Raw genomic sequence first — 24,203 nt, forward strand, 5'->3', positions numbered from 1 at the left:
GCAGCCCCCCAGAAGAGGATCGCGGCGGAGGTAAGTAGCTGCGATTTTCTGGGGGCTTAAGCCGTTACGGCGTTCTATGCCGCCGCAACGGCTTTAAAGCCCATTAAAGCCGCGACGGCATAGAACGCCGTAACGGCGTTAAGGGGTTTGTACTCCATTTAAATAATAATAATAATACTAATAATAAAATATATATATATACACACACAGTGAGGGAAAAAAGTATTTGATCCCCTGCTGATTTTGAATGTTTGCCCACTGACAAAGAAATGATCAGTCTATAATTTTAATGGTAGATGTATTTTAAACAGTGAGAAACAGAATAACCAATTTTTTTTTTTTTTTAAATCCAGAGAAGTTATAAATTGATTTGCATGTCAATGAGTGAAATAAGTATTTGACCCCTTCGACTTAGTACTTGGTGGCAAACCCTTGTTGGCCATCACAGAGGTCAGACGTTTCTTGTAGTTGGCCACCAGGTTTGCATTCATCTCAAGAGGGATTTTGTCCCACTCCTCTTTGCAGATCCTCTCCAAACCATTAAGGTTTCGAGGCTGATATTTGGCAACTCAAACCTTCAGCTTCCTCCACATATTTTCTATGGGATTACGGTCTGGAGACTGGCTAGGCCACTACAGGACCTTAATGTGCTTCTTCTTAAACCACTCCATTGTTGCCTTGGCTGTATGTTTTGGGTCATTGTCTTGCTGGAATACCCATCCACGACCCATTTTCAATGCCCTGGCTGAGGGAAGGAGATTCTCACCCAAGATTTGATGGTATATGGCCCTGTCCATCGTTTCTTTGATGCAGTGCAGTTGTCCTGTCCCCTTGGCAGAAAAACATCCCCAAAGCATAATGTTTCCACCTCCATGGATGACGGTGGGGATGGTGTTCTTGGGGTCATAGGCAGCATTCCTCCTCCTCCGGCGAGTTGAGTTGATGCCAAAGAGCTTGATTTTGGTCTCATCTGACCACAACACTTTCACCCAGTTCTCCTCTGAATCATTCAGATGTTTATTGGCAAGCTTCAGACGAGCCTGTAAATGTGCTATCTTGAGCAGGGGGACCTTGTGGGCGCTGCAGGATTTCAATCCTTCACGGCGTAGTGTGTTACCAATTGTTTTCTTGGTGACTATGGTCCCAGCTACCTTGAAATCATTAACACGACCCTCCCGTGTAGTTGTGGTCTGATTCCTCACCATTCACATGATCATTGAAACTCCACGAGGTGAGATCTTGCATGGAGCACCACACCTAGGGAGACACTCTCCCTTTAAGAGAGTGCTCCTAATATCAGCTCGTTACCTGTATAAAACACCTGGGAGCCAGAAATCTTGCTGATTGATAGGGGATCAAATACTGAATTTACTCATTGACATGCAAGTCAATTTATAACTTTTTTGACATGCGTTTTTCAGGATGTTTTTTTTTTATTTTTTTATTCTGTCTCTCACTGTTAAAATACACCTACCATTAAAATTATAGACTGATCATTTCTTTGTCAGTGGGCAAACATTCAAAATCAGGAGGGGTTCAAATACTTTTTTCCCTTACTATGTATGTATGTATATATATATAATTTTGCTGTGTTTGTTTGTAGTAAGTGTAGCTGAGCAACATAAAATATGATACTTTTATTTTAACCCTTTGCAAATTGGCTCACGAGTTTACAATCTAAAAAAGGCGTTTGATAAGACAAAGCACTTTCAATAATAACATTGTAAAACCGTGACCACTACAGATTGATACTCACTGACTATGAATAATATTCCAAATTTGGTACAAATTGATATGATAATGCATTGGTATGAACTTCTAGTCTATCATACCACCTTGAACCAGAGGAAAAACAGATGGTTTGACAATATACCATTGGGATGTGGCACCATAACAACTATAGTACACTTGGGGTTATGATGCTTAGTGTGCTCCTTTAAACGGTTGGGGTTTTGTTCTTTTTTTGTTGTTGCAATGCCTAAATTGTACAGGGTTGGGGAATATACGTACTCTATGCTAAAAAAGTTTTGTTTACAGCATTATTGTATTACATGTGACAAAACCTTATAATTATTATTTTAGCATTTATTTAACTTTAGAGTAAAAATATTGTTGCCAAGGACAATGCAAATCCTGCAAGTACAATAATATTAACATTGTATACAAATGCCATATTTTGTTATCAATTGATTTCAATTTCTGGGCAAAGAAATATAGTGAAAATGGGTTTGGGCCTCGCACCAAGAAAGTCACTTGCTTTCCAAATATATCTGTCCGATCAAGGAAGGTATTCAATTCTGCCAATATTACTGCCACAATGCAAAACACATTTTTTTGTGTGTGAAGGAGTGTGTGTCACATCAATAGGCTTGGAATCTCACCAAGCAGGATATATTGTAGTTAATATGTTGCAGTTAATTGACTAAACACCAACTGGTAGCAAAATTAAAACCAAATGCAAAATTAAGTCAAAAAGAGAAGATTGCTGAAAACAATTCTACAACTCAGTTATAGTCATATCTTTGCTTATTTTAGTCTAAAATCTGCAATTCTATTTTCAATTCATTACAATTCAGTATTTTGTGAATAAATCCCTCTTTTTCACTCAACAGACAAGACAATGGACACAATGTTTTACTTACAAACAGCTCAACTACTTAATCAGTTGGCAGACACCTCTTGTCCTTCACTAGTCCTGCAGCAGGAACTCAGAACTGAGTATTTTAGAGGAACAGTAGCTATTTGAAGAGGCTTGTTTAGAAGGGGGAGGGCAGAGTATGAAGTAGACGCCTATCTCACTCATGGGGAAGAATGGACAACTCCCATATAACGTTACATACTGAAAAAGAAATGTGCATTTTCCTAGGGGCTGGTTAACTATGTCAATACAGTCTTTCAGGATCTCAACTTACAACATGCTCAAGCTGAAAAAAAAAACATTAGTTAAACTACACAATATCTGGAGAGTACAGATTGTAGTGACAGAAGCCATCCAGGGCAAAGTTCTGTTTTTGGTTATTTTCCCAATGTATTTAAAATATGTGGTGTTTAATAAGAACGCTGTTTGCTTCTTTCAGGAAATTCAGAAATTTTGTTTTAGTTTTTCCTTGTTCAATTATTTTGTATTGTATTTAGTGTTTATAATTTGAATAATGAAAAAAAAAACACCATAGAGTTATGTTTAAACAATGATTTTGCAGTTTATTTATGCTTTGTGGTTTTTTTTTCTCTCTCTTCTGTTTTTATCTCCCCCCTTCTCTTAACATCTAGGTGTGTGAAATGTTACTTTGCATAGTGTTTTTATATTACGATTATGATTATTATTTCATTTTTACAAAAGATACAAACAGTATATTAATAGACATTGATATCACATAAGTGATTTTGGAATCCAATTCACATATTAGACTTGAATGCTTTATATTACAAACATCACTCTTTGCATAGTGTTTTGTATATATTGCGCACTGTAGGTCACTAAAACTCCATAGAAACATAGAATGTGACGGCAGATAAGAACCATTCGGCCCATCTAGTCTGCCCAATTTTCTAAATACTTTCATTAGTCCCTGGCCTTATCCTATAGTTAGGATAGCCTTATGCCTATCCCACGCATGCTTAAACTCCTTTACTGTGTTAACCTCTACCATTTCAGATGGAAGGCTATTCCATGCATCCACTACCCTCTCAGTAAAGTAATACTTCCTGATATTATTTTTAAACCTTTGTCCCTCTAATTTAAGGCTACGTCCTCTTGTTGTGGTAATTTTTCTTCTTTTAAATATAGTCTCCTCCTTTACTGTGTTGATTCCCTTTATGTATTTAAATGTTTCTATCATATCCCCCCTGTCTCGTCTTTCCACCAAGCTATACATGTTAAGATCCTTTAACCTTTCCTGGTAAGTTTTATCCTGAAATCCATGAACCAGTTTAGTAGCCCTTCTTTGAACTCTCTCCAAAGTATCAATATCCTTCTGAAGATATGGTCTCCAGTACTGTGTACAGTACTCCAAGTGAGGTCTCACCAGTGTTCTGTACAATGGCATGAGCACTTCCCTCTTTCTACTGCTAATACCTCTCCCTATACAACCAAGCATTCTGCTAGCATTTCCTGCTGCTCTATTACATTGTCTGCCTACCTTTAACCTCCCTGGCGGTATGATTATGTCAGGAATTTTGTACCAAAAGCGGTACCATTTTTTTGCATTTGAATTACCCGCCCAGTTCCGCCCCCATGTCAGGCATGTCAATCAAATTTTAATTAATCAAATCACATAATTACGTTAAAAGATTATTTAAATATACATGTAGAATTTTAATATATATGCATTTATAGGTATTTAAATTCTACGTGTATACTAATGTAATCTTTTATGTAATTATATGTATTTATCTATATATATATTTGCGGTTATTTGTATTTTATATATATATAGATATATATAGAATGTCATTCTAAGTGTATTTTGTTACCGATATATATATATTAATAACAAAATACAGTTAGAATGAAATTACATATGCATATATAATTTATATTAAATTTTGTTTCAATATTTTATTTATTTATTTTATTATTTTATTTATTTATTATTTTAATTATACGTATTTATATATAATATATATATATATATATATATATATGTACATCTATTATATATATAATATATATACATATTATATATATGTAACGTCATTCTAAGTGTATTTTAATATTAATATATATACTTATATTAATATTAAAATACACTTTGTATGACGTTACATATATATAATATGTATATATATTATTATATAATATATATACATATTATATATATATAAAAATATATTTAATTTATTTTTACACTTGTCTTTTATTTATTTTTTTATACTTCCCACCAGCAGGGGGACTGTCAGATCCACAGCCAGCTATAGAGGGCCATGTGATCGCTCTTTGAGAGCGATCACATGGCCCCCGGGGGCCTGATTTGCCGTGGGAGGGCTGCCTGGGCTGTGAGGCAGTCCTCCCGAAGCGGATCGCGGCGGAGGTAAGTACATATTATCTACCCCGAGCGTGACTCGGGGTTACCGCTTCTGGCAGCGAAAATTAACCCCGAGTCACGCTCGGGAATACCGCCAGGGAGGTTAAGTCCTCAGAAATAATCACCCCTAAATCCCTTTCCTCAGATGTTGAGGTTAGGACTCTATCAAATATTCTGTACTCTGCCCTTGGGTTTTTACATCCAAGATGCATTATCTTGCACTTATCCACATTAAATGTCAGTTGCCACAACTCTGACCATTGTTCTAGCTTACCTAAATCATTTGCCATTTGGCTTATCCCTCCTGGAACATCAACCCTGTTACATATCTTAGTATCATCCGCAAAAAGACACACCTTACCATCAAGACCTTCTGCAATATCACTAATAAAAATATTAAAGAGAATGGGTCCAAGTACAGATCCCTGAGATACCCCACTGGTGACAAGCCCAAGCTTCGAATATACTCCATTGACTACAACCCTCTGTTGCCTGTCACTCAGCCACTGCCTTACCCATTCAACAATATTGGAATCCAAACTCAAAGATTGCAGTTTATTGATAAGCCTTCTATGTGCAACAGTGTCAAAAGCCTTACTGAAATCTAGGTAAGCAATGTCTACTGCACCACCCTGATCTATAATTTTAGTTACCCAACCAAAAAAATCAATAAGATTAGTTTGGCATGATCTCCCTGAAGTAAACCCATGTTGTCTCTGATCTTGAAATCCATGTGTTTTTAGATGTTCAACAATCCTATCCTTTAACATGGTTTCCATCACTTTCCCCACTACTGAAGTAAGGCTTACTGGCCTATAGTTGCCCGACTCCTCCCTATTACCTTTCTTGTGAATGGGCACAACATTCGCTAACTTCCAATCTTCTGGGACTACTCCTGTTAACAATGATTGGTTAAATAAATCTGTTAATGGTTTTGCTAGTACACCACTAAGTTCTTTTAATAGCTTTGGGTGTATTCCATCAGGTCCCATTGACTTATTTGTCTTTACTTTTGACAGTTGAAATAGAACCTCTTCCTCTGTAAACGCACGTGTAATAAATGACTCATTTATCCTTTTTTTAACGGAGGTCCCTTTCCTTCATTTTCAGCTGTAAATACCGAACAAAAATATTCATTGAGGCAGTCAGCTAGACCTTTATCCTCATCTACATACCTTCCTTCTTTTGTTTTTAATCTAACTAATCCTTGTTTTACTTTTCTTTTCTCATTTATGTATCTAAAAAAAGTTTTGTCCCCCTTTTTTACTGACTGTGCTATTTTCTCTTCTGTGTGTGATTTGGAAGCTCTTATAACTTGCTTAGCCTCTTTCTGCCTAATCTTATAGGTCATTCGGTCTTCCTCACTCTGGTTTTTTTTATAATTACTAAATGCTAACTTTTAGTTTTTTACTATTTTGGCCACATCTGCGGAGTACCACAGTGGTTTCTTGAATTTTTTGCTTTTACTGACAAGCCTAATGCAATTTTCTGTTGCCTTCAGTAGTGCAGCTTTTAAATAATCCCATTTCTTTTGGACTCCATTTAAGTTGTGTCTCATTCCCCCAGTCCACGCATGTGTCTTATTCCCCCTAGTCCACGCATGTGTCTCATTCCCCCTAGTCCACGCATGTGTTTCATTCCCCCTAGTCCACGCATGTGTCTCATTCCCCCTAGTCCACGCATGTGTCTCATTCACCCAGTCCACGCATGTGTGTCATTCCCCCAGTCCACCCATGTGTCTCATTTTCTCCTCTACCCCTCTCCTCACATGTGCCAGCTTACTTCCCCTGTGTGGTGTGGCCGAGCTGTGGACCGCAGTAGAGGCACTTGTTTACCTACACCCAGTCTGTCAGGAAGCAGTTTGGTGCTCTCACTGTGCACACTTCCTGTCAGACTGGGAAGAGGGAAACAAGCTTCTCTACTGCAGTTCAGCCATGCTACAAGGAATGACAGGAGGGGAGCGCTGGGCAGTGTGCACCCCATCTGACAGTCAGCTGGATCCTGCTCCCCCTGGTTCGGTGTTCCCTGCTGTCCCAGCACTTGAACCATCTATAGAGCCACAGTTTGGCCTTGTCTGCCATCAGGCCCGGATTGGCCATCAGGCATTCCGGGCAAATGCCCGGTGGGCCGCCTCAAATGCGCCGGCTCTGCTGTGTGCCTTCATGGGCTGGTGGGGAGGTTGCTGAGGGAGGGAGAGAGGACCCGGGGGAGCTCTATCCTGCAGCTCCGCCGGTTCCTCTTGCGATGTCGGAGCGTTGCTGCTGTTACTATGGCAATGCTCCGATATCGCGAGAGTGAACTCTACCCCAGAAACTAAGGGGTGGATTTAACAATGGACCACCAGGGCTGGCAGCAAGGTCCCCCCTCCCATTCAAAGGTAAGAAGGGAGGGGGGACATAAACATAATAATATATATATATATATACACATACATATCTTTTATTTTTACCCCCACAGCACCCCAAACACCACACTACACCCCAAACAACACACTGCACCCCTCACACACCCACACTCCACCCCAAACACCACACTGCACCCCTCACATGCACACACTACAACCCAAACATCACACTCCACTCCTCACACACACAAACACTACACCCCTCACATCACACTACACCCCTCACATCACACTACACCCTTAACACACACTGCACCCTAATCACCACAGAGCACCTCAAACACCACAGAGCACCTCAAACACCACAGAGCACCTCAAACACCACAAAGCACCCCTCACACACACTACACCCCAAACACCACAGAGCACCCCAAACACACAGAGCACCTCAAACACCACAGAGCACCCCTCACAACACACACACAGCACCCCTCTCTCACACACACACACACACACACACAGTGCACCCTTCAAACACACACTGCACCCCAAACACCACACAGCTCCCCAAACACAGACACACTCCCTACATCCCTTATACTCACACCCTAGATCCTGTACATAACTATGCATCCTCTACACATCTACACACTCTGAATTCTCTCTATATACACACACACACACACACACTGGGTTCTCCACACACACAATAGATCCCCTATAGGCACACAATGCACCACCTACACATACTACATTAATGACATACACACTCTGGATGTGTATATATTTTATATACACATACATATTTTTTATTTTTACCCCCACAGCACACCAAACATCACACTACACTCCAAACACCACACTGCACCTCTCTCACACACACACTACACCCCAAATACCACACAGCACCCCAAACACCACACTGCACCCCTCACATGCACACACTACACCCCAATCACATCACACTACACCCCAATCACATTACACCCCAATCACATTACACCTCTAACACACAAACACTGCACCCTAAACACCACAGAGCACCCCAAACATACAGAGCACATCAAACACCACACAGCACCCCTCACACACACTACACCCCAAACATCACAGAGCACCCCAAACACACAGAGCACCCCAAACACCACAGAGCACCCCTCACAACACACATCCTGCACCACTCATACACACAGTGCACCCCCCACACACGCACTCCTCACACACTACACCCTGCACCCCTTACACAGTGCACGCCTACACACACATACAGTGCACCCCTACACACATTACATTCTAGACACACACACTACATCCCTGATACACACACCCTAGATCCTGTACATAACTATGGATCCTCTACACATGTACACACTCGGAATTCTCTATATACACACACACATACACACTGGGTTCTCCGCACGCACAATAGATCCCCTATAGGCACACAATGCACCACCTACACACACTACATTAATGACATACACACTCTGGATTCCCTATGAACACACTAGATCCCATGTAAGCAAACACACACTACGTTCCCTAAACACACACTTTACAACCCCTACACACACTACATCATCTATACACACATACACTACAGCCCCTATGCACACACTCGCTACATCACCTATACTCACACTCTCTACAGCCCCTAGCCATACTTACTACACCCCAAACACAACACGAAACAACTGAAACTGACATTTACACAAACCACCACACCACAATGAAGTAGCTCTACACACTTAATCCCACAAGCAGGCTCTAAACACGTGTGCAATAAGCTTTCCTTACACTTTTGTCCTCTGGTATTTCACTTATGGAGACACCGGAGACATGTCACAAGCAAATACAGCGCAAGCATGTTAATAAATTTGCTGCATAGAACAAATACAGGGCTTTTTTCATGCAACAGCTCAGCAGGGCTCTGCGCATTGAACCAGCATGCTCACTTTGAGAGGGGGTGATGACAACCCCCTCCCCTCCTCCTCTCTGGCCCACCCCCTTCTAAGGGGCCCGCTGTGATTCAAAAATGACCTGGACAAATTTTTCCCCCAGTCCAGCCTTGTGTGCTATAGACCTATTGTCACAGCACACCGGGAGAGGCTGGTGCGCTGCGCTCACCCACCAGACGCCACATGGATTTCGGCGTCCTGGTAGTGGGGGATGCGCCAAACCCTCCCCCCAGCTGCCAGCTTACACTGCACTCTCTCCTCACCCACCAGCCCCTGCAGGCAGCCATTCCATGTGGGTTCAACATGCAGGTGAAGGCAGGCATGCCCTGTCTGCCTTCATGCCTACCTTTCCTCCTGTGGGCATGTTGGGTAATGTGTTGTGTGTTCCCCATGCTGCTCTAGGATCTCCTCAGGGTGACAAAGCCCAGCTCAGCAAGCATGGAAGCAGCATGGAGGTTTGCAAGTCAACTGGACAAATTGACAGTTAACTTCCTGAGTTTTGTTTTACAGCTGTTGTATACAGCAGCATAAAGTGGTATTATGAGGCAAAAATTGCCTAATTTGCATACATATGCCCAGAATCCCTTGCAGTAGTGAGAGCACTGTTAAAGTGAGATTTCTGTGTGAAAAGCAAGTCTTATGGCTTGACTGGTGTGTGTATTTGTGTTCAGCAATGTATTATCTCTCTCTCTCTCTCTCTCTCTCCCTCTCTCTCTCTCTCTCTCTCTCTCTCTCTCTCTCTCTCTCTTAATATAAACGATGTTGAAGTTTCTGGCACTCTTCCCTCATAGATCAAAATATTGTCAAAAAGAATTAAGGTCCTTCCCAGTGAAAAACATACAACAAAGTAACAACAAGAGCACGCAATGGATTTGATTAAGGAAATAAAGTGTATTCAACTTAGCATGAAAAAGATCAATGTTTTGGCCGACAAACCATTTTTTAAATCAAATTAATATTTATATATTAAAATATTTTGTCTCATGATCTGATTAATAAAAGCATATTAGAGCTGGACATAGAGAAAGGGGAAATGCTTTGGCAGGGCTGATAACATTTCTCCTAGGGCTTGATGGTCAAGAAATAGTTGACTATTCTGGTAATATGTCCCCAAGTATAGATTTGTCCCTCCCTGTTATGCTGTGTTTTATTTTTATTATTTTATTTAGCCTAAGGCTTATTATGTTTGGGCTAAACATTCCAATACATTTTCATGTACACCAATATTTGCAGAAGCTTGCTTGGAAGCAGGGCCGGCACCAGAAATGTAGTGAATGCAGAGTGTGTGTCAGTGTAGTGAATGCAGAATGTGTGTTAGTGCAGTGATTGCAGTGTGTGTGCTAGTGCAGTGAATGCAGTGTGTGTGTTAGTGTAGTGAATGCAGAGTGTGTGTCAGTGTAGTGAATGCAGAGTGTGTGTCAGTGTAGTGAATGCAGAGTGTGTGTTAGTGCAGTGAATGCAGTGTGTGTGTGTTAGTGTAATGAATGCAGAGTGTGTGTTAGTGTAATGAATGCAGAGTGTGTGTTAGTGTAGTGAATGCAGTGTGTCAGTGTAGTGAATGCATAGTGTGTGCCCGTGTAGTGAATGCAGTGTGTGTGATAGTGCAGTGAATGCAGTGTGTGTGTGTTAGTGCAGTGAATGCAGTGTGTGTGTCAGTGTAGTGAATGCAGAGTGTGTGTGTTAGTGCAGTGAATGCAGAGTGTGTGTCAGTGTAGTGAATGCAGAGTGTGTGTGTTTACTAGTGTATGCATGTAATGTAATGAACGTTACTCCCCCCCTCCCTGCTTTTTACCTGGTCCAGGGAGGGGGGGAGATTCCATCCCTGGTGGTCCGGTGGCATGGTGGGCACCCCCCGGCTCCCTGTATTTGCAGAGGGGGCCCAGCAGACTGCAGCTGTATGTTACAGCTCTTTCCTCTCTCCAACTCCCGCGAGCGTGGAGCATTGCCATGGTAACCCGTGACAACGCTCTGATGGCCGCGGGTCTCGCGGGAGTTAGAGAGAGGGAAATACTGTAAAGTACAGCTGCAGTCTGCTGAACCCCCTCTGCAAATACAGGGAGCCGGGGGCCCACGGCTGCACATATATATAGCAATCATCGCTATATATATGTGCAGAGAGGCAATGTGGGGCCCAGGACTGCCAAAGCAGTCCGGGCCCCCCAGGACCGCCGGGCCCGTGACAACCTGATGGCCACCCTGCAAGTTGGAAGTATTGCTTAAATATTCCAATGCATTTAACTAAAGTCTTTAAACATTTTGTCACTCTTTTATGTATACAAGGGGTCACTATTCCTTACTAAGTGGTTATTTTGAAGGCTGTTTGTAGATCGGAATCTCATTTTTTTCACAAGGCTTATGTATTTACAGTATACACGTGTATATGGCTATGCATATGTACACGTGGGACTATATCTGAGTTTTTGCACTAAGGTATATAGAAATTTAGGTTCACTAATTGATACCTAGTCAATAAGCCACTGTCTATACTTGTCTATGTCAATATAAATAAATACATGTTATGTGATTACAGTCACTCATTTTCCAAGCTTGTGGCATAACTAACTATACCGTGGTAAGGTTCTCAGGTGCATCCTTTAATAGTTTTACAGTCAGTGACAGAGAAATATAATGGGCCTAGATGAAAATGTATATTCATGGGTAGAGCATTGACATAAAGATAGAGTCAAACGAACAGATTGCCGCAGCTAGGTTTTCATGGAATATGTTTGCCAGTTATTAGATGCATATCATATGGATAACATTTAACATACACATCTTTGGTGCTGGACTTAATAAAACTCCTATAGAAAGACTTATTCCCAAATGACCCCTAATGTCTGCACACTCCTTAGCAGTACATTCCACTGCACACTAAAGGAATTTTATTTGCAAAAAAGGAAAAAATATAGAACATGGAAATACAAGCAAAGTATTGCCTAGAACAGTCCACATACGCGCCAGTCCAATATAATATAGCATGTAAAGGTTGATAACAACATATTCTGTGATCCTAGCCTGTCATAATGTGCAATAAATCCCACTGGGGAAAATATGATGTCCAAAGTACAACAGAAGCTAGACAATAATAATAAAAGAACGGCACGTGTAAGAAGGAGGAAGAACCACATAGAAGTGTCCCAAGGAAGGACTGGAATACCCTGGACATCATAAGTGGTGCCAAGCAGGCAGATCAGGGTCAGAGCCAGCAGCAGACAGGAACAAGGGAAAGAGTTTGCTATATTTAGAGAGGTAAGGGAGGGCCTTCTAATGCCAGTGAACCTGAACAGAATAAACTTAAAGACAAATTATGGTGCCCCATTATGTACCTACCTAGGGAAATAATTTTAACAAAGCAGTCTGTGCGTTTAGTGTATGCAGGTTACTACGGATCCTCTCCATTTGTTTTAGGGCACATTCCAAGAATATGTGCCCTAACAGACTTTTCCCACGTCAATGACTAACTGAGATTAGGTTGACTTCCTAAGCCAGCTGTTTGCCTCTCACCCACTGATTGAATTCCAGGTTTTAGGTTTCTCCAATGGTTTCAAGTTGAGTTAAAGGGGGCCTAGTTAAGAAAGACAGACATTACCAATGCCTTTAAACTCCTACTGGTACATCATGGCATCTACATGGTGTAAAACATGTATTACTTTGCTTGCTACTAGACTCATCTTTGGGGGCCAAAAGTAGCCCTAAGCTTTTTGAAACATTTGCAGAAACTTTTAGTTAGCTACTATTAAACGTATATAGATGCCCAACGGTGGTACGCTTGTATGGATGATTTTCTCTTCATCCAATCACCACAACACTCACCGGGAAACTTAGATTCTGCAAAAACCTTGTTTCTTAATCTTGGTGTATCTATCAGAGCCCACAAGGATTATTGAGCCATCTACTAAGCTAAAAGACCAACATTTCGAAAAGCCCTTGCTTGTATAAAATGGATTGGCATCAAAACTCAAATTACAGCCTCCCACTTAATCTGCCCTTTGCTTTTTAAAATTATTATAAGACTTCGTTGTCTGCATTATATATAGTAAAATGATGTTGACATACAAAAAGATTCCATAAAATGTAATTTGGATGGGGTGGGGGAATGCAAATTATACTATTTACCATGGGTGCTATTTAGTCTAGGAATGTGTGAAAATACATTTTTATGCAATACTTTCATAAAAGGGTTTTTCAGCAGTTATGCATATCTGTGGCCGGATCTACCTGATCGGCCAGGCCGCACCATGTTCCTGTGAGAACTGTCTGCGCCGATTGGGAGGCTGCTGCACTTCCCCTCTCCTCGAGCGGCATCACAAAGCCTACTTGTGGCATGCCCTTCTTCAGGAAGGTTGTGCATGTTGCGTCAATTACGCATCATCTCGATCCACGCCATACCTGCTACCTCAAATTTTTTATTTATATCAGGGATGATGTGAACCAATTCAAGTGTGCCTAACTGTTCAAATAGTGCTTTTGTGCAAAAACCATTGCCCTGTTGTGGTTTCCATATTGGTTCTGGATTAGCGCGTTTTTCTGTTATTTTCTGACTTCTGGCATTGACCTTGGCTTGTTTTATATGACTGTGTATCTCTATTGCCATAACCTTGGCTAAATCTCTCCTTTCTCCATATTGCTATAATCCTGACCTTAGCTTGTTTCTCCTGTATTCTTGTATTAGCCTAACCACTATAAGGATCAGTATTAGCTCTGTGCTGTTTTCTATACATTTAACATAAGTTCTGTATGGTGGAGTATAGTATCCCTGAAAATATAATTTGTTCATATTAACTGCTTATTTTAGTATGGAATGGTCTGAACACTTGCACAATTTTAACACAAGATGGCAGCAGTATTAACAAACAATCACCCTGAACTATTCCTGGTGTTTCTCGTTAATACGTGCAAAAGAGAAGACACAATGACATTTGCTGCTCCCCTTCTAGGCAGGGACAGGACACACTTTCCAGATTTCAGCATGTTACACAATATACAGTTAATAATCAGTAATATTAATAATACCACGTCAGTGACTTAATGTAGTTATGGTGCCTGGACATGCACATTTTAAATACCACTAGCCAACTTGAGTTTATCTGTTGTCTAAAATATCATCTGACCTCCATTGGCACATTTATTTTTATTGGTTTTATTGGTTTTGGGATGAAAAATACCCTACGGTGTGAATAAACGCCTAGGATTTCTTGACTGATTGTATGTAATAGAAACCTTGAACTCCCAGAGTTTAAATAAGCCAATATCAAGGAGTACCGAATGAAGAATGGTCATAAAACTAGCTTGGGTCAAAATACCACAAGAAACAGAATGTGCGCTCTGTTTACCACAAGGGAAAGCCATGTGATCACCCTGCAAAAAAAAAAAAAAATGCAGAAAAAGTGAGGTTAATACATTTATGTGAAAAAAAAAACATACATCCATATCTGATAACTGCATTCTGGGTTTGTAGTGTGATTACATTTAGTATCTGGGTATAGGGGGTGTATAGGATTATTGAGTTTAGAGTTAGAGTTTGGTTAAATTTAGCATCGAGATACATGGAGGGTTTAGTATTTATGAGGAGTTAAACCTAAGATTAAGGTAAAGTTAGTTTCACGTTTAGGCTTAGAGTGCTTTAATTTGGAACTAAATAAAAGGGTTTATTTGGGTTTTGTGAAGGATTAAATTTAGGGATAGGGAAAAGCTTAAAGCATTATTTGCAAAGTACTCAAATGTGTATGTTTTCTGCAGTCCAGTCAGCCTCCTATGATTGACTCTCGAGCTGCGGCTGCTGTTATACAGTGTGTGCCACTCGGTAATGTCCCTGCTCCTCCAACAAGTCATTTTGTTTCCTTGTGAGAGGCTGTTATTTGGCAGATGGAAAGTGATCCCTTCCACTTGCTGATCGTATTCACACACAGACTCTGGATGAGCAGGGAGAGCACTGACTTCCTGCAGCTTTCTACCTGTCACGCTTACCTGTTCCAGAGCTCTTTCTCCCCAATCTGACAGAAGGACAGACGCTGCACACTAGTCGTGATCGTCTATTTGTTTACAGTCAGAGTACAGCGACTGGGCACTGATTTAGTGGGCACAAAAACTCAAAAAAGGACCCGAATTTGGCGTTAAGTCGAATTTGGGTCTCGAGGCTTCCAAAGTGACACTAGCCAATGGTTTAAGTGTCCTGTCTATATTAAGCCACGGTTTCCTGGAGCACGTTGCCCTATTGTGATTCCTGTATACCCAAGAATGCTTGTTTAACCCTTTCTCTACTCTGTGTTTCTGCCATTTTGGCTTGTTTATTGATTTTCCTGTTTTCTCCCACTCTTGACCCTGGCTATCTCTCTGACTATTCTATATATTAAATCCGGCCAGGCTAACACTCAGTAATATGTGGTATATTTCTTTTAGCAGATTAGGGTTTGTATATGTTGGGTCCCCCTGTATAACCATGACACTACCATCAAGTAGGAGGCTGACTGGACTACTGATAAACTAGACAAGTAATTAGACATCACTTCCTCTGTGTGACTGACTGGGTTGGTGTATACATGTGTGACAGTGTATTTGTAGATATCTATAGGCATTAGGCAGCTTTAGTAGGACCTGCCAAGAATGGGGTACATTGATGTTGTGACACACTTATACAATGTATGATCATATACTGTAACTGAACCCCCATTATTTTTTGCCTAGATTAGGTGTTTTTAAATAAATCTATTACATTCTGTGAGACTTGACATTTTGGTTTAGTGAATGAGTGAGTGCGCTGGATTTCGTATGCTGTATAACCTGACCCCAGCAGCACCCTATAATGTATGCATGTTCAGGTGAGTGCAGCCATCTTGGTTTTATTATATATACACTGATCAACCACAACATTAAGTTGTCGGATTACACAGTGCATCACAATTTGCTGCTCAGAGTGCCTACGTTGACTCCTGTCCACCGCCAAAAGCACTTTCTGAACTGGACCATTGAGCAATGTAAGAAGGTTGCCTGATGAATCACATGCACTATGGGAACAGGGCAGACCAGGGGAGGCAGTGTTATGCTCTGTGCAATGTTCAGGTGGGAAACCTTGGGTCCTGTCATTCAGGGAGATGTTACTTTGGCACATACCACCTACCTAGTTATTGTTGCAGACTATGTACACCTCTTCATGGCATTGGTGTTCCCTGGTGGCAGTGGCCTCTTTCAGCAGGATAATGCACCCTGCCACAATGCAAAAATTGTTCAGGAATTGTTTGAGAAATATGACAGGTGTTGCCTTGGCCTCCAAATTCCACAGATCTCCGGTCCGGTTAAGCATATATGGGATGTGCTGGAAAAAATACAATCCATGGAAGCAACACTTTGCACCTTAAAGAATCTGCTGTCTTGGTGCCAGATACCACAGGACACATTAAGAGGTCATGTGGAATCCATACTTTAACGGATCAGAGCTGTATTGGCAGCATGGTGTGCAACAAATATCTGCTTGTTTACACGTTTCCTTTTCATTGTAAAAAAGTATATATTTGCTGCACATCATTGTCTTGGTATTCATTTTGATTTGAGCATTGATGCTTCACTTTATCCGGCTGCTGCTCTTTAATATTAAAGTGGCACACTGATTATGTACTTTATTGGATTTAAAAAAAAAAATAGTATATATTATCAATGGCACATACTACACATCCTGACATAACACACAAAAACAGATTTCACACAAACACTGACACAATAACACGCATGCACAAGATCCACAAACACTGACACACACAAACATGCAGATACATTCAGCCTCTTTCTACTGAGCTTGACTGCGTCCCTGCCTCCCTCTCTTAGTGTATAGCCCTGCCCGTACAATAAATGGAATACAAACTTAAAGACTTGTTTCAGGAAAGCTATAGGTTTAACACTTTCAAAGGTATTCACTAAATTGATACATTTTACAAATTCAAAGTGAATTTCAGATTTAAAGCTAAAAGAGCAGAACTGAAAAAAAGATTGGCTTCTTTTGTCTTAAATTTTAAATTTATTTAAAATTAATCAACAATTTGCACTTTAATTAATAGCTCTTATGTTACATTATATTCATACAGGAAACGTACCCCTTTAGTACCACGGTTCGATCAATCCTTTGCTATAGTGATAACTATGACACGTTATTAGTCCTGAATGGGTTAAATAAATTCTATGTTTTATAACACTTCTTCACTGGAAAACACCCAATTACAAATTTGTCTTCTATATACAAATTTAAGGTTCTTTACAGTTGGATAAAAATGCAGCTCTTCCCATAACAAACTGAATGTGAAGAAGGCAACAGCTCTAAGAATAAGAAAGGGGATTTTTACAGGTTAATATTTCTTATCTTTGACTATTGCCCAAGGCTGTAAAGCAACACCCATATTTAAATTAGAGGAAACTAAACCGGTCTCTTCCTCTTTTTCTTTTGTGCGGGCAGACCTTTGCTGCACTGGAGAAATACGAGACAAGGCCTTGTTTTGAGAGAAAAATGGACGTCACAGTTAAATTACAATGATGATACATGTGTGGCATTAATCTCATAACTCCACAGGTGAGTTTACAAAATTATTATCCTTACATCACACTCTTTTTGTATTACAGATCCACTTTTATTTTTTAATTTGTAATTTAACAGAAGTGTGTGTACTTTTCCTGTTTAGTTTTATGTATTTGATCTGCATTATGTTTCTTGTTTTGTATCCATATTTAGTTATCTGTCACAGTGTTAAACATTTTGCAGGTCTTTAAAAAAAAAAAAAAAATCAACAAAAAAAATCACTGTAATATTATCATTAATATTTTGCTGTTAGTTTAACCCCTTAAGGACCAAACTTCTGGAATAAAAGGGAATCATGACATGCCACACGTGTCATGTGTCCTTAAGGGGTGATTTGGGGTTAAAATTACATTTTACTTTTTAGAATATCTGCTGGTTTAACCACTATCCACAATGTGCAATGGTCATTTTGGAGAAGGTGACCTACTGATAGACCACTCAGTGGCAACTAACACTGATTGGATGGGTTTCAATTCTGATACATGCTCACAGTGGCAGCTCCAAATATATTATCTATGATTAAGCCTCAGTGGTATAGATTTTTGAGAAATGATCCTATGCATTGTTAAAGCATTCTAATAACTTTTGTTCCTTGCATAATTTCGAGTGCGAGGATTTACCCTGTTTGTTATTCACCTTCTCTAGTTATTTATGACTACAGCACGTTAAAATCGGGAGTCATAAATCCAAGCCCCACTTAAATATCTCACAGTATTCCTTTGATAACTTCTATGCATTCCAAATATCACCTTTAAAATAGTGAGTTTTAAATATTGAGCAGTCTTTGAGCAATGCTGCAGTTGGCCGACGCGGCTGTGCATTAGGGGGAGGTATTGTTATGAGTCTTTGGCTAAGGCTAGAGGGGTATATAATGAGGGTTTACATGCTTGTGTTTATGGAGATCTGTTCTTGAGTTGCTTATGTTTAAGACGGACAACCTTCCCTGACTGCGAATCATGGGAGTTACACTCCATAACATATTTAAAGCAGGTAGTCATTAACCTTAAGTATCCTTTAAGTTTATTAAACTATTTTTCCAAACTGTGAAGTCCCATACCGTAAATGCCACATTTTGGCACCATTTCATTGTTGGCCCCAAGTCACCTATAACACATCCAATGATATAATTTATAATAGTGCTACAGAGTCACACTATAATTATCTAACCTGTATTTAATACGGTCATCGCCAAAGCCCCAATATTAAATATTTAACAAAATAATCAACAGTAAAATTAAATGCAATAATCGACTGTGATCCTAAACATGAGCCTGTCCACCTTGACTCCTTGGTAATTAAGTGTTCTTGCATAGCAAGACCACTTAATGTTATCTCACATATATATTATTATTCTTATTAAAGCCAAATTTATCACCCTAACTCCTCCCACAGTTTTTACACTACATAGACAAAAATATACCAAAACGTGCGGATTGTTCCCGATTGGTGTGCTATTACTTTGTGGAACGTTTCGCCGTATGGTTCACGGAATATCGTCGTTCTCAAGGCAAAATTGGTCCCATAGGAATGAATGGCAAAATGTTCAAAGCTAGAGTGGGAGCTGGCAAAAGCTGAAAAATCAGGACATGATTTCTAAACTGCCACCACTCCCTCATTTTCAAGCCCACCTACACAAATCTTATATCAACATGTTCAGCTATCCGTGCTGCCACTAGAAATGTCCACGGCTAAGCCATAGTCCTGATAGTTTTCACAATATGACCATTTGTTTGCAACTCACGCCTTCCATTGACATTCATTGAAACTTCACTCAAGCCAGCTCAAACGTGAAGGGCAATTTCTAAACTGCGACTGTGCCTTCATTTGTAATACTGCAGAGACATACTATGTAGGTCTGGGTCTTGTGATTCTCACAATATAAAGCTCTTCGCTGTAGGATGTATAGTTTTTAAAATACGACCGTTTGAAGATGGCAACCACCAAAATACTCTGACCTGTGCCAGGCTGCAGCAGCAAGTGATGTCATAGACAGGGCCTTTTGTACACCTGCTAATGTTTTTATAAATGTATGTTTTAATGTAACTGTGCAACAACGTTGCCATTAAATGTGCTATATAAATGATAACAGCTACTCCGCCCACTCCAGTTGTAGACTATTGGTGGAGGCAAAAACACTTCACACAATTTCCCCAGAAATTGTAGCTTTTCTAGTTAAGTGTTCTTGCATAGCAAGACCACTTAATGTTATCTCACATATATAATTAAGTGTTCTTGCATAGCAAGACCACTTAATGTTATCTCACATATATATTATTAAGTGTTCTTGCATAGCAAGACCACTTAATGTTATCTCACATATTATTATTATTATAGCCAAATTTGCCACCCTAACTCCTCCCACAGTTTTTACACTACATAGACCGAAATATACCGAAACATGCGGATTGTTCCCGATCGGATTGCTATTACTTTGTGTAGTACTGACTACAGCAAGTATATGGGGGGAGTAGATTTGACTGATCAATGTATACGGTCTTAGCTGGTGAAACAAAAAAGTAGAACCTGGTACAAGAAAATGACAATCTATTTAAGCCAGGTTGTAAAACCAAACAAGATATGACCACCAAATGGGGCATTTGTGATAAAGTGGCTAGACCAAACATCTCACGGTACAACATTTGTAATACTCTGGGTTTCCTGATTGTTAAAATGGTATGCCATAATGGTAGAAATGTTATTACCCAGGCTGCCATACTCTCTCAAAGGCGACATAGGCCCAGAAAATAACTTTGTCAAATTTACAGGTATGAAGACTAAAATGGGTAAGCCATATATTTGACCCTGTAACTTTCCAAAACACCATAAAAACTGTACATGCGGTACTGTTGGACTTGTGAGACAAATATGAGTGTTTTAAAGAAATAAAACAAATAATTATGATGACAGCATCAGCAAAAGTGCAGTTTCTGTGTGAAAAATGCAAAAAACAAATATGAGCACTAACTTTAGACAGGGTTTGTGCCTAAGTGGCTACATGCCCTATATTTTACACTGTAACTTTCCAAAACACCATACAACCTGTACATGGGGGGAATAATTTAACTCTGCCAGCAGAGGAAACCCCTTGCCGATTTCAGCAGAAGTATTCCATATTTCCCAACATGCAGGCTCTGCAATTTGGTATGGGTTAGAAAGGGGGTGGGTCTTCCTAAATAAGTCCTCCACCTGGCCGACCCCGAGCTTTCAGGACCATGCAGTAAGCGCTGCTGCTTCACAGGATGCGCTTACATTGTGCTGCCCGGTGACAGTTTCCTGGTGTCCATGAATGCGGAACACCAGGGAACTAAAGTGGTAACTAAATTGGGCTTGCGGAACGGTATGCCGTAAGCGGGACAGTTGGAAGGCATGGGGTTCCCTTACTTTCCTGGAGCCAGTTTGTGCACACTGGGATAGCCTTGTTTTTTGGTCAAAATATTTAGAAATAAAGACATGGAACGACTGGAGTCTAAAGACAAAGTGCCTTCCTGATCAGGGCATAAAAAAACAAATACATTTTAAGTATACATGTTTTGGGGAAATAGTATTCTAATAGAAAAATGCAGATCAAGACAGCTTCTGTAATATTTTCTCACTTTTGTCTCATGCATTAATGAGGACACTTTTTTAACCATATTATAATTACAAGATAAAAATGCAACTTAATGACTTCAATGCCTGCTCAATTACTTTTTATGCACTTTATATTTTATAAATATGTGGCTATAATTTTGCTGCCATTTTTCTTAGATTAGAACAGTCGTTGTCAGTATGCTGGGATGTAAATAGTGGCACAACGTCCCAGAATTGTTTTAATTGTACACATCTAACTTCTAAATGTTTTTTTTCAATTCTGAAACTTAGACTTTAAAGGATAACATAAAATTATTTTGTTCTGATTTGTGGTACATGCACAGTTTCAAGTTTGGAATGTCTTTTGTTTTGTATCACTAAAATATTGTACACAGAAACCATTGACTAAAACAGGAAGTGAAGATATGTTTTTATTTTAAAGTTGAGTCATCAAATCTTGCTTATTGTAGGACAAAGCATGGAAGATGATGAAGACAGAAGCTGTGTGGGTGCTAGTCCAACAGCGCAAAGTGATTTACCACATTCAGTGGCAAGAACACAGAATTCTGGCAAAATAAACTGCAGTACTGAGTATGAGCAGATATTAGTCGAACAGTGCAGCTCAACGGAAGAATCATCAGAGAGGGCACAGGATCCAGGTAACATCCTACTAAACCGAAGGGGTCTGCTAGAGTGTACAAGCCAAATTTCTTTATTTCATGCATAACTTATATTGTATTGCAGTTGTAAAGAACCAAGAGTTCCAATAGATAACAGTCCTCATAAAAAAATTTAATCCTGACCCATTGTCAGGATCGGGACAGGGATCCAACACGCAGAGTACAAAGAGTAGCAGATACGTATACCGGACCTTAGAATGGGCGGACTTAACGTAAAACTACGTATAGAATGGTCAGGGACAAGCCGAGGTCGAGGGAACGAGAAGACAGGTAAGCGAGAGACAAGCCGGGTCAAGGATAACAGAGAAGACAGGTAAGTAATAACAAACCCGGGTCAGAACCAAAAGACAAGAGAATACAAGAGCACTGTGTGACTAGGCTGGCTAGAACCACGACAGGGCAATGAGCAAATGCTGAGAGCTCCCTTAAATACCCTGGTTCTAGAGACTAATCACGCCTCCGCCGAGACCTGATTCGTGTCCGGGATTTGACTGACAGGTTGGGCTAGAATAGCGTCATGACGTTGACTATTGAGCGTCACGTTACAAAAAGGCATAGTTCTCTCGCGGCCGGCGTTTACATGCGCGAGGGGACCGCGAGGAACGGGAGAATCATGCCGTCTGGATGGAAAAACGTCTAAGTCTCTACCCGTCTCAGGGGTAGAGACTACAGGTACCCTGACAGTACCCCCCCTCTCAGAAACGCCCACCGGGCGGAAGGAACCGGGACGAGATGGAAAGCGGGAATGAAAAGCCCTGCGAAGACGAGGAGCATGGACATCCTCCTGTGGTACCCAGGTCCTCTCTTCTGGACCATATCCCTTCCAGTCAACCAGGTATTGAATTTTCCCCCGGGAGATTCGAGAATCGATGATGGAGTTGATTTCGTACTCCTCCTGGCCCTCAACCTGAACAGAGTGAGGAGAGGAGGCCTTGGAGGAGAATCTGTTACAGACCAGGGGTTTTAGCAAGGAAACATGAAAGGAATTAGGAATACGTAAGGCAGAGGGGAGCGCTAGGCGATACGCAACAGGATTAATTCGATTCAGGATCCTATAGGGTCCAATGTAGCGAGGAGCGAATTTCATAGACGGTACTTTCAAACGAATGTTTCTAGTACTCAACCATACCCTATCACCAGGGACAAAACTAGGAGCTGGCCTTCTGCGTTTGTCAGCGTGTTTTTTATACAGTATAGAATTATGTAGGAGAATTTGTCGAGTCTGATCCCACAACTTCTTCAGATTGGCAACATGAGTATCAACCGACGGTACCCCCTGGGAAGAAGGAACCGACGGAAGAATGGAAGGATGAAAACAATAATTCATGAAAAAGGGGCTAGAGCGAGTTGAATCGCAAACAAGATTATTGTGTGCGAACTCTGCCCAAGGAATCAGACCGACCCAATCGTCCTGGTGTTCAGAAACAAAACAACGCAGATATTGTTCAATCTTTTGATTGGTACGTTCAGCGGCTCCGTTAGACTGAGGGTGATAAGCAGAAGAAAAATTCTATTTAATGCCTAGTTGAGAACAGAATGATCTCCAGAAACGTGAAACAAACTGGGAACCTCTATCAGAAGTAATCTCGGAAGGTATCCCATGTAAGCGAAAGATCTCTTTAGCAAAAATCTCCGCTAATTCAGGTGAAGTCGGAAGTTTAGGTAAAGGCACGAAATGAGCCATCTTGGTAAACCTATCCACCACTGTGAGAATAACAGTGTGCTTTTTCGAAACAGGCAAATCCACAATAAAATCCATCGCCAAACAGGACCAAGGTTTTTCTGGAACTTCCAGGGGATGTAAGAGACCACAAGGAAGCGAATGAGGTAGTTTAGTCTTAGTACAGACCTCACAGGCTCCGATAAAATCCTTAAAATCCCTCCGTAAAGAAGGCCACCAGAAATCCTTAGAGATCAAGGAATATGTTTTGCGAACGCCCGGATGACCAGCCACCTTACTCTCGTGAAGACACTGTAAGAGCTCCAGTTGGAGTTCAGGAGGAACGAAGTGTCTAGATGCAGGAGTCAGTCTAGGTGCCAGATGCTGCAAGCTCCTGATCTGATCCA

The 24,203-nt window shown here is 40.6% G+C and overlaps 2 protein-coding genes across 3 annotated transcripts in view; one reads left to right on the forward strand and one right to left on the reverse strand.

Moving 5' to 3' along the window:
- NOD2 (nucleotide binding oligomerization domain containing 2) overlaps positions 1-2,709 on the reverse strand; it is an 82,168-nt gene extending 79,459 nt beyond the window's left edge. For both annotated transcript variants that reach the window (XM_063437986.1, XM_063437987.1), the window contains exon 1: positions 2,643-2,709. The gene's annotated coding sequence lies outside the window, so the exon portion shown is untranslated. The remainder of the gene's footprint in view (positions 1-2,642) is intronic.
- Positions 2,710-17,764: 15,055 nt separating this feature from the next.
- SNX20 (sorting nexin 20) overlaps positions 17,765-24,203 on the forward strand; it is a 31,960-nt gene continuing 25,521 nt past the window's right edge. Inside the window, exons 1-2 of the mRNA XM_063438791.1 lie at positions 17,765-17,880; positions 21,927-22,115. Coding sequence (XP_063294861.1) covers positions 21,935-22,115 — 181 coding nt within the window. The 5' untranslated portion in view covers positions 17,765-17,880; positions 21,927-21,934. The remainder of the gene's footprint in view (positions 17,881-21,926; positions 22,116-24,203) is intronic.

The sequence above is a fragment of the Pelobates fuscus genome, chromosome 12, assembly GCF_036172605.1.
Source record: "Pelobates fuscus isolate aPelFus1 chromosome 12, aPelFus1.pri, whole genome shotgun sequence".
Classification (NCBI taxonomy): Eukaryota; Metazoa; Chordata; class Amphibia; order Anura; family Pelobatidae; genus Pelobates; species Pelobates fuscus.